This window comes from Ostrinia nubilalis, chromosome Z, assembly GCF_963855985.1.
Source record: "Ostrinia nubilalis chromosome Z, ilOstNubi1.1, whole genome shotgun sequence".
Taxonomy (NCBI): Eukaryota; Metazoa; Arthropoda; class Insecta; order Lepidoptera; family Crambidae; genus Ostrinia; species Ostrinia nubilalis.
This window is the reverse complement of record NC_087119.1, coordinates 9,255,494-9,267,792: the sequence shown is the minus strand read 5'-3', so window position 1 is coordinate 9,267,792 and position 12,299 is coordinate 9,255,494. Positions and strand designations below refer to the sequence as shown.

At 36.7% G+C, this 12,299-nt stretch overlaps 1 protein-coding gene across 1 annotated transcript in view; it reads right to left on the bottom strand.

Annotated features, from left to right (window-relative positions):
* The window catches only part of LOC135086933 (uncharacterized), a 103,579-nt gene that overhangs the window by 22,362 nt on the left and 68,918 nt on the right, over window positions 1-12,299 (bottom strand). The window contains exons 2-3 of the mRNA XM_063981756.1: window positions 9,286-9,348; window positions 7,607-7,743 (exon numbers count right to left, since the gene is read on the bottom strand). Of these exons, the coding sequence (XP_063837826.1) occupies window positions 7,607-7,743; window positions 9,286-9,348 (200 nt within the window). The remainder of the gene's footprint in view (window positions 1-7,606; window positions 7,744-9,285; window positions 9,349-12,299) is intronic.

Genomic DNA, 12,299 nt, shown 5'->3' with positions numbered 1-12,299 from the left:
TTTGTATTGACGAGAACTTCCATCCTATATGGTAACCAGGGTCTGATGATGGAGCCGGAAGGTGGCCATAGGAAATCCGCACTGAAACGACACAACCTCATCGAGTTTGGGCTCATTTGGTTCGTATTGACGAGAACTTCAATCCTATAATGATAACTAGGGTCTAATGATGGAGCTGGAAGGTAGCCATAATAACTACGTAATAAAACGACACAACTTCGTCGAGTTTGGTAATTCGTATTAACGAGCACTTCAATCACATAATTATGATAACTAGGGTCTGATGATGGAGCTGAAAGGTGGGCATACGAATTCTCCACACTAAAGCGACACTACCTCATCGAGTATGACTTCAATCCTACTTATATGTTAACCAGTCTGATGATGGAGTGGAAGGTGGCCATAGGAACTCCGCAATAAAGCGACACAGCCCCGTTGACTTTGGGCTCATTTAATTCGTCTTAAAGAGTACGTTGGCCTAGATAATATCTATAACCCTATCAAATGGAAATGTTCGTTTCATTTAGTATGATTGTAGTTTTATTTTGATTAGAAGCCCATTGCAAAGATGAGCACGAGCTGAGAGCTGAATATTATGAGGGTATATAAACTCATTATTTGACATTATCGTTAACGCTGTGACTTAACAAAAAATGTTTCAACAAATATTAACTTTTCAATCCCGCATTATAAATACTAAAAAGTCAAAAATAAAATTGGAATAAAAAAATATTTTTCAAAAACAAGCTTTTAATGCGCTAAAAAGAATAAAATAAAATATAAATTGTTTCAAACCCATCAACTTATTACTTTACTCAATTTATATGATTAAAAGCTTGTCGCGAGATTTACAAGTAAATCATTAATTAGCGTAGCATGATCTTGCTAAAAGTCTGATCTGAGAAAAAAAATCAAATAGGTAAATTCTTAATGTACTATCTTAATCTCGCGGCAAGCTTTTAGTCATATAAATTGAGTAAAGTAATAAGTTGATGGGTTTGAAACAATTTATATTTAATTTTATTCATTTTAGCGCATTAAAAGCTTGTTTTTGAAAAATATTTTTACTAACTACTACCACAGAATAATAATAAGTACTACGTACTACTACCTACTTTATAATTTATGTATGGATTTAGTCGGTATTTTCCTACATAATTTTCTTTTTATGTTTTTCTAATGTATAGCCTGACCAGGAACATAAAAACCTTGGCATAGAGGCGCGTCAGTTGCATTTGATAGTGCAACACTGAGTACAGTCGTACCTGTGTTAAATTAATAGACTAACTTTATGTATCAGGATTCAGAATTACGGGCTAATTTGTTATTTTCATAAATTAACGAAAAAATATTATTATAGGTAACCTGGTTTAAATAAATTAAATGAAACCATCAATCGAGCTAGTACGATTTATTTTATTATTCAACAATAATCAAATTCAGAACTTGAATATTCAACTGCAATGTCTGCTCATGAACGCTTCAAACTCGGTACTTCTTTCCCAATTCCATAAAATTCAACACTTAGAAAGTGACAAAAATCTTTAAAATAGGTAGTTGAAACAAACCACAGCTAATTTTCATAGTGGACTGTACTATACGATAAACATGTCAGTCAATTTGACAACCTTTGTCGGAAACATTATTCAATGAAAATATTGTCCGAACCCTTAGTATTTCTCTTCGACAAATACTTTGACACAATGCAAACCACTTTTCTTTCACGACTATAAAAATATTTTAGCAATTTAATTCACAAAATCAATTGCGCACATTTAAAATAAAGTTTGTTTACACTTTGACAGCAATAGACTGACATGCAAGGTGACATGTCAATGAAGTTTTCAGTTACTGTTGCCATTAAAAGAAATTAGTACCATTAGTTTTCCGCAACATGGCGAGGGTTTTTATGTTCCTGGTCAGGCTATAAACAGATGTATCCGTAAAGTAAAACGTACGAAAAAATTATACACACATATATGGTAATATAGGTATTATTTGACATCCAGTAATGTGTTTCACACATTAGAAGTTATAGTCGTGATAGTAGATTTCATGGCGAATCTTTATTGATAAATATCGCAATATTATTGAAGCGTTCGCGCACCGTTGCATTCTCGCAAATGCCTAGGGCACGGGAGGGCAAGCTCGAAATAGCGTGCAACACAATAATAACCCATTTCAAGGACATCGCTACGCGAGGGGGGCGCGCGGCGAGGCGGGGGCCGCAGTTCAGTCTGCAGCCTGCCGCCGTGGGGAGTGCACGCGTCTGCAGCGCAAAATGCACGGAACTTTCTCGCCGAACGTGTCGAATATTACGCTGCGATTGGTTCTACGATTTTCTGCCTGGTGAACTATTTTGCTACATTATATTTAAGCTGTTTCTTTGTTGTTTGAGTGAGAATGTTTGAATAACTTTAATTTCGCTTTTATTTATAGCCTGACCAGGAACATAAAAACCCTCGCCATGTTGCGGAAAACTAATGGTACTAATTTCTTTTAATGGCAACAGTAACTGAAAACTTCATTGACATGTCACCTTGCATGTCAGTCTATTGTTGTCAAAGTGTAAACAAACTTTATTTTAAATGTTTGCAATTGATTTTGTGAATTAAATTGCTAAAATGTTTTTATAGTCGTGAAAGAAAAGTGGTTCACGATGTGTTAATGTATTTGTCGAAGAGAAATACTAAGGGTTCGGACAATATTTTCATTGAATAATGTTTCCGACAAAGGTTGTCAAATTGACTGACATGTTTATCGTATAGTACAGTCCACTATGAAAATTAGCTGTAGTCTGTTTCAACTACCTATTTTAAAGTTTTTTGTCACTTTCTAAGTTTTGAATTTTATGGAATTGGGAAAGAAGTACCGAGTTGGAAGCGTTCATGAGCAGACATTGCAGTTGAATATTCAAGTTCTGAATTTGATTATTGATGAATAATAAAATAAATCCTACTAGCTCGATTGATGGTTTCATTTAATTTATTTAAACCAGGTTACCTTTAGTAATATTGTTCGTTAATTTATGAAAATATCAAATTAGCCCGTAATCCTGAATCCTGATACATAAATTTAGCCTATTAATTTAACACATGTACGACTGTACTCAGTGTTGCACTATCAAATGCAATTGAAGCGCCTCTATGCCAGGGTTTTTATGTTCCTGGTCAGGCTATACTTATAGTTATTTTTGATATATTTTATTGAATGCAAGTTAGATCACTGCGCTCCAAGTTAAATAGTTATTTCAGATTCACGACCATTTTACACGGATACATGGCACCCAATCATCGGTAGAAGATATGTACGTGCATGGCCTTATAACGTCTGCATCTTCCACTACGGTGGAATTAGTTGGATCAAACGCCTATGGAACCACTGATCAAGATCTGGCCCCTGTAGTTCTTGAAGAAATGAAGAAAAGGAATTGGATAAGGCAATTTTCCTGATTACTTAAGAGATAAACGACTGGACTTCAGACGCGATCCTGGATATAAAAGATGGATTATGATGGCGATGACCTATTTACGTATTCGCTACACGATTTTTTGACTTGGATAGACGATAATCAAATTGACGGCGTATCTTCTGAAGACCTTAATCTTTGTTCGGACATTTACAAGATTAACTCAAGCCTGCATGTCTTACCGAAACACTGGAAACTCGTGCGGCCTGAGAATTGAACCGACATTCTTCGATTCAAGAATTCAACTCTCTTAGCATTTAGCAAACATTCGTTTTTAATCAAATATAAGTATTTTACTTTTTTACATATTTCGTGTCTTTTTTAACATACCTACATTTTATTCAGTTTACGTCACTTTTGCCTCTTTCTTTAAGAGAAGCAGTCCGTATTGTAGGTCTATTTTTACAAGCTTTAAATTGACTTCATTAGTATGTGTGGGACAAATCTTGCAACGGAATTTAAGACCACTTCTCCTCAACCGATTGAGCTGAAATTTGGTATACTTATGTAAGTACGATGACAATGCAATGTTATGGTACCATTGAGCTGGTCTGGTGATGGAGTCACGAGATGGCCATAGGAACTCCTGAACGAAACGGCGGAATCGCATCGAGTTTGGGTTCGTTGGATTTGTCTTTTTGAGCAGTTTAGTGTTAGATGATGTCTAGGGTCCTGATGATGGATTAGGGAGGTGGCCATAGGAACTCCTAAACGAAACGGCAGAAACTCATCGAGTTTGGGTTCGTTGGATTTGTCTTTTCGAGCAGTTTAGTGCTAGATGATCTCCAGGGTCCTTATGATGGATTAAGGAGGTGGCCATAGGAACTCCTAAACGAAACGGCAGAAACTCATCGAGTTTGGGTTCGTTGGATTTTTCTTTTCGAGCAGTTTAGTGCTAGATGATGTCCAGGGTCCTGATGATGGAGTCAGGAGGTGGCCATAGGAACTCCTAAACGAAACGGCGGAATCGCATCGAGTTTGGGTTCGTTGGAATTGTCTTTTCGAGCAGTTTGGTGCTAGATGATCTCCAGGGTCCTTATGATGGATTAAGGAGGTAGCCATAGGAACTCCTAAACGAAACGGCAGAAACTCATCGAGTTTGGGTTCGTTGGATTTTTCTTTTCGAGCAGTTTAGTGCTAGATGATGTCCAGGGTCCTGATGATGGAGTCAGGAGGTTGCCATAGGAACTCCTAAACGAAACGACGGAAGCGCATCGAGTTTGGGTTCGTTGGATTTGTCTTTTCGAGCAGTTTAGTGCTAGATGATCTCCAGGGTCCTTATGATGGATTAAGGAGGTGGCCATAGGAAATCCTAAACGAAAAGGCAGAAACTCATCGAGTTTGGGTTCGTTGGATTTGTCTTTTCAAGCAGTTAAGTGCTAGATGATTTTTTTGAAGGGACGCGCGCTTGTCGCAGACCGACGTTCGCGATCGGGCAGTATCGAGCGCATAAAGCGCCCGATCAGTGGCGAACCCAACTAGAGGGTTGCCCACCGCGGTGTTGGACCAAAGTCCAGCCTACGGTGGGCTCACTCTAGTGGGCCCGATCGAGGGGGACTACGGACGTGGCCTGAGGGCGCCACGGTAGGCTCGGACCTCGGCTCAGGCCGTGTCCGGGGGACGGATTGGGGAGAACCGGCCCGGTACATGTCTGTACCGTCCGAAATGGAAGGCAGGGCCTAGTACTCGCCGGCGAGTACGGTGTAACGAGCTACTGTGTTGTGGAGTAGTTGGCGTGCTTAAGGCAGTGATGTCTGTGTTCAGAAATTCGGTAATAGGATCGTCCGGGTCGTCTAGAACATGCCTAGGTTGTCGGTATTGGGCAGCGACATCTTTCTGGGGTGTGTACGTGGCGGCGCTAACGATAAGAGGGTTCTTGTGGTTGATCGCTTTATCAAAGTAGCGGCGAGAGGCTTCTTTTATAAAGTGATCAATCGATGGGATCTCGAAATCTCTATGGAGATTCGTGTTACGCACGAACCACGGGGCATCCGCGTCTTGGCGTAAGAATTTGTTTTGGAGGGTCTGGAATTTCTTAAGGACTGTGCAGGAAGTGTGAGCAAACACCGGACTGGGCGTAAGTCAACACTGGACGGATGCAGGTTTTGTAAATTGTCAACTTATTCCTAAGTGACAATTTACTTTTCCTTCCAACTAGGTGGTAGAGTCGGTGGGTGTAGTTGTTCGCATGGCTCAAGACACGTCTGAGGTGCGGAGCGAACGATAATCTCTGGTCGAGGGTGACACCTAAGTACTTGGCCTCACTCTTCCAAAGAATAATTTGTTCAAACAAGGTGAGATGGGTGGGGACATTAGGACGAGTGCGAACCGGAGGACGTTTCGCAGACAAAGCCCTAGAAAAGTACACTGCTGCACTTTTTTCGGGATTTACCTCGATACGCCACTTCCTGAACCATTCGCCTAATTGTGTGACTGCGCGTTGGAGCGCCAAGATGACGTAATTCCGATTACGTCCGGACTTGTAGAGTGCGGTGTCGTCCGCAAAGAGGGCTAAATCCGTATTCGGATATTTGGGGATGTCATTGACGTACAATGAAAAAAGAATGGGTGCTAGATGATGTCCAGGGTCCTGATGATGTACTCAGGAGGTGGCCATAGGAACTCCTAAACGAAACGGCGGATTCTTATCGAGTTTGGGTTCGTTGGATTCGACTTCTCGAGCACTTTGGTGCTAAATAATGACCCAGAGATTGAGATACAACTAAAAAGTGTAAAATAAAATTATAATAAAAAAAACTTTTTTAAAAACAAGCTTTATCCTGAAATGCAGTTGTACTAAAACGAAAAAAATAATTGTATGCTTGGTTCAAAGAATTTCGAAAGCTTGTAGCGCAAACAGAAAAAAAGAGGAATAAATTCCATGCGCGATACAAGCTTTCGAAATTCTTTGAACCAAGCATACAATTATTTTTTTCGTTTTAGTACAACTGCATTTCAGGATAAAGCTTGTTTTTAAAAAAGTTTTTTTTATTTAGTTCCATTTACTTATTTATACTTACTAATATTAGGTATAAAGCTGTAAAGAGTTTGTTTGTTTATTCGAACGCGCTAATCTCAGGATCTTACTAAGTCCGATGTGAAAAATTCTTTCAGTGTTAGATAGACCATTTATCGAGGAAGGCTATAATATCATCACGCTAACTTCAACTCTTGATTATAGCTTTAATGGAAATATTTTTGACTCTATCTCGCAACGCTACCATTTGTTTACCACACGTATTTAATTCAACACATATATGGTATCACATCCTTGGTAAATAAACTCTGAGATACTAATTAGAGAGTACCAAAATAACTTAAAATAATTTGCGTACCTTTCAAAGAGGGTATTATCAATCCTACTCACGGTTAGCAGAAAACGCTTGATTCGGGCGACACAAAAGTATGTTACAAATTGATAGTTTGTTTTATTCCTTTGAAGATTTACGGTGTTCTACATCAAAGTGCCTAGCACATTGAAGAAAATCTAAAGGGCACACATCTGCAATCTATCAAAGAAAATTTTCTTAGAAAATCCATCGACAATAATGGCAGTGCGTTTCCATTCAAGAGGAAATGCTTTCTAGCATGTCTTATCAAAGGATTTTTTAAATAAAGGTTTAATATTTTCGAATACATTCTTATGTATCTATTAATACTTGTATCAGGTAGGTAGGTATGTTTCAAATTATGGAATAATTATTGCATCGCGAGCCATCTGTGTACTTAAATATAAAAAAAAAACCTGCGACCGCTGAGAGAATGCGTTCCAGACTGCTAGATACGACCAATAAATAATTTTGACTGGAGGAGGGGGGCGCGGAATTTTTTGTATGGTCGAAAGGGGGCGCGTCTCAAATAAGTTAGAATTCCCTGTACTGTGTGCTTACCATGAGTTTACGTTAGGTGTGCTCGCTAGCGAGTACGTCAGAAAAATCTATGAAGATTTTATTTCTTGAAAGTAGCCGCTAGGGGCGTTGCACAATATGTCATACATTTAATGTCATTTTTTTACGCAGTCGCTAGCGAGCACATCATTCTAACGTAAACTCATGGTAAGCACACTGTTTAAAGATTAACAATAGTTTCGAAATTGCGGCTGAAATGCGCTATTCACGTTGAAGGTGAAATAATTACCTGTTCGTTAGGCTCCTTGTCGTTATCCAGTGATTTCCATAACCTGCCCCCCTTGAGGATGCCCCCCCGTCGCTGACGCATGGGCGAGCTTTCCGCCGACAGCCGACCTTCGTTCTCAGCAGTGTCACTTTCCTCGCCTGCAAATTGACATTAGATTGTAACGAGCTCCACAAATGATACCAATTTAAGTTTACTCAAGGCAGATTTGTTTACGATTTGATTACGAGTTTCAACATTAACATTTATTTATTTATTATAGACGCAAAACAGATTACAATTAAGATTTCACAAATTGTATAGCAGGTAAACTTATGGGCTAAATTGTAACCTAACAACATGCACCCTATAAAGTATAAGTTAATGATGAATGTTACAACATAACTTCAAAAAATCAGTTCACATTTTACTGAAAATAAAGATGTTTATTAAAATATTTTAGTTTATGTGACATGAGAGTGAGAAAAGTGAAAATTTGCCTTATTAGGGACCTATAATAATGTGTAAAATATGTTTACTACAACTTGTGATGTTACAGGTTTCGGGTAGAGATATCTGTTAGTAAAAGTCTCCTCTAACCATAAGTTAATTTGTTAGATAGTAACGTCATTTAGGCATCAGATAACTATAGAAAACAGTAAACAATGTCCCTAGTTAATTATACTAACTAAACCCTGATGCAAGTCTAGCCCGGATCACTAATTTGGTTCGGCATCCGGCGAAATCCTCTCGTAATCCGATAAAAAAACCGTCACGTCAGCGCTTTATCCGTTTCTGTTTCGTTTTTGTGGATGACACGAGGAATTAGCCGGTGAATTAAAATAGATGCATTGGCGCAGGCAGGTGTCAGCCGTAGTTCTCTCGCGAAATTTTAGAGAGCGGATTAAAAAAGTGGGCTTTGTTAATACTATTTCCGTGACTGGCAGTGTTCGTTGGTGAATTATTCAGCAAAGATTAGCTATGGGTAAAACTAATATAAAAATATTTTTTTGCACGGGATTAAAATAAATAAAAACGCCGAAATGCCAAACAACTAGGTATTTAATGTATGCAAATACGAGTATTAAATTAAGTAAAAGTGGCAAAAACTGAAATGTTTATCATATTTTTTATTCGAGACGAAAACAAATATAATATTCGTAGGTCACTAAATTCATATTTACAAATACAATATTGCGATATTAATGATAAAATGACTAACTTTTAGTTTAAACAGAACGTTAGCTAGCGTAAGCCTTGGATTAATAAGTTGGAATTAAGTTAGTAAATCATTCAAGATTATTCTAAATCCCTTAAAGTAATAGTCGTTTGTTATTTAAATCTTAAATGAGCAGCCACAAAGCTATCGCGATAGCTAATCTTGTAAACTGAAAAGATTAATATGTTGCCAATGAAACGTCCTAAAGACGCGATCGATCTGGTACCTCTAGCACGCAAAACGTATCGAATTTTGGCGAATATGCAAACGATTCGAGGACGAAAGGTAGGGTGGTAGGGTAAAAAGATTATGTGACATGTAGAGGTTCCTTAAGAGCAAAATATTTGACGATTTGTAAGTACTGTTTAAATACTCTATGCAAATAAAGAAAAGTTGACTTTGACTTTGAAAGTATTTCGTGCTAGAGGTACTGGCGACGGTAATCCGCAAAGCACTCGTGGTGCCAATGGAAGGGTTTACTCACTCGTCTGCGGGGCTGTTGACAACTCGGTCTGAGCCTCTTCCAAGGACACATCTGGAGGGCATTCTGCAACAAACAAAACGTTTCTTTAGAATATTTACTTACTACAGAATAGTTACAGGATTGCTACCATGTACCTTTTTATTTACGAGCAGTCGTCATTTCGGCACTGTTGCAAGCCCATGATCACGATCATAAATAAAAAGGTACATAGCAGCAATCCCGTAGATAACTATTCTAATATTAGTGACCATGAAAGTTTAAAACAGTGGTTAGTTAGCTTGTTTAATTTCGTTATATCAGATTAGAGCAGTCCTATCACGGAATTAGGTAAGTTGACTTGCTTTAGTAAATCTGGTATAACTCTAAGGTATTTACTATTTAGGAAATCCTGTAATTAACTATGCCTATAATCCTCAAAAAAGACTGACTAAGTGATGCAAAGTTTGTATTTAATTAATAAATAATTGGTATTTTATTAATCAAATGCCTTTGTCACGAAGTTAGATGAGCTCACCCTATATGTACTACAGGACAATAATAAAATCTTTTTCCCGAGACACGAGACTTTTCAAAGCGAAAAATTCGCGTAATTCTCAACACTAAACTACCTAATGAAAAACGTTGAAGTTCTATTCAATTGCAATCGAGAAAATTATGACTTAATAGAAATGCAAATATCCTATACAAACTTATATTAACTTGAGTTTTTTACTTCAAGATGAAGGAGAACGGATAAAGGTGATATATTATACTAGTAATCTTAATTTCAAATTGCATTTAATGCCTTCTGTGGCCAAAACGGGAAAATAATAATATAGGTGTCCTAAAACTTCCTTCAAGCACTCTGTGATGAAAAAAAGACTGTCGTTTAAAATAGGACGAATGAGCACATTCATTGTGACATTAACTAGGCTAACCACATTGAATAGGCTGGGTAGCACAATCTTACTTTAACTTTGACAAACGTCCAAAATCTGTCGAACTCCATACAAAAAACATCGGTTATCATTATAGTTACGGTCAAAGTTAGACGGTGCAACTCAGCCTTAGAAATTGACTGTAACCAACAAAAAACAGTTGGTAAGGTAAGAATTTCTGAGAATAAATCGACAAAAGGATTAGAATTCTCATAAAAAAAAAAATTTGAAGTGGAATGCGAATTAGATTAACGCTACTGAGAAGATCAAGATTTTTATTAGGTATATTAACAGAAGATTGATTTCATTTCATTTCATTCGATATTCGACAGAAATATTTCACGTCGCTGAACACCCATCGATGTTCTCTTTCTCCTTGAAGTAGGTTTGTAACAGAATTACCTACTTTGATGAATACAATATTTATTATTTGTCTCGGGAATCCATTTTCACCTAAATGTTTTGTATAAAATTAACATTTCCAAAAACTTATAATTAAAGAGAATCCATTTTATGGTCCGGGGGATTGAGTGTTTTACTTGGACTTGGATTAAGTTAGATAATGTAAAAGTCTTCTTCGAGTTAAGGTACCTATGATTTTTATTCAAGATGTATTTGGTTAATCTTAGTAGGTGTTTACTCGTACTTTATCTTTTAGGTCAAATCAACTTGTCATTGTCATCTTATTATCATTGTTAATTAAGTTATTTATGGATAAATTCAATACACGTTTGTATCAATTATACTAACATTTAGTCACTCGAGAGATTCTGTCATCTTTTGACATACCTACCTATTATGTATGCATAAATCAACGTTGCGGTACATAATTCATTTAGCTAGCATGTAATATTATTCATGTTTACTGTATACATTATGTAACAACATCATTTGCACGGCAATCAGACTTATGGTCTTGTAAGTTCATCAAAATAAATCAAATCAATGATTACAAAACTACATTTTAGTTACTTTTAAAAACTCTTTTATAACATTTGACTATAAGTATAATATAGTCGTATTACTATACAATATACTATACATATACAGTTATACACACTATATTCTAGTTAATTTAATGAATTTATTTATGAATATCGCAAACAGTTATCGTTTTACAAATTTTCCTGATACTGAAATATGTACCTGCAACCATCCGATAAAATAGCATTTCAAGATTCGGCTTAAATACAACTTTATTGTAAACTACTTAGCTTTCCGCCCGCGGCTTCGCGCGCGTGGGCTACATTATCTACATATTTTACGGAACCCTATTTTTTTCCAAAATAAAATTTAGCCTATGTTACTCGTGGATAATGTAGCTTTCGAATGGTGAAATAATTTTTAAAAACAGTCCAGTAGTTTTTGAGCCTATTCATTACAACCAAACAAACAAAGTTTTCCTCTTTATAATATTAGTGTAGATATTATGTTTACACACATGTCGCCACAGTCAAAGCCAGTGTTGCGTGAAATGATTTAACAAAATGAATTTTTAGTTTATTGGACTTTGAGTTTATTAATTTCGGTGTTTATTACAGTTTGATAAATACTAGGTTCACGATATTTATTAAAATTCTCGGAACAAAGTGTCATTCAAGTTAACTCTGCAAACACGCTGACTGTACACAAAATGTAGCATGAGCAAATTTGATTTTATTTGGCTTTGACATTAAAATCGCCCAGTGTTTTTCGTTTTTTGTCAAAAATCTAGCTTGATAATTGAATTCAGCAGCATATCTACCAATCAATAAACTCAGTTTTATTTAGCACTCATGCCCAATTAAAGCTTATATTTGAGCATCTGAGTTAAATTGGTGAAGAATTTAACTAAGTACATAGTAACTGATACGAAAAAATATTATGACACTAGTAAACCAACATAAATATAGTACCAGAATAACGGCCGAATACTGAAACGCCATTTAAATATTTGACGGCTTCTCAAATAGTTAAGCAGCTCCTAAACTTACATTTCGCATACTCAAAACAATATCTGAGCAGTTCTCAATTTGTAAGCACCTCTCAAATTAAGTTGCACTTAAACGCCACTCAAATGAATTTTCGCATACTGAAACGCCATTCAACGCTAAGCAT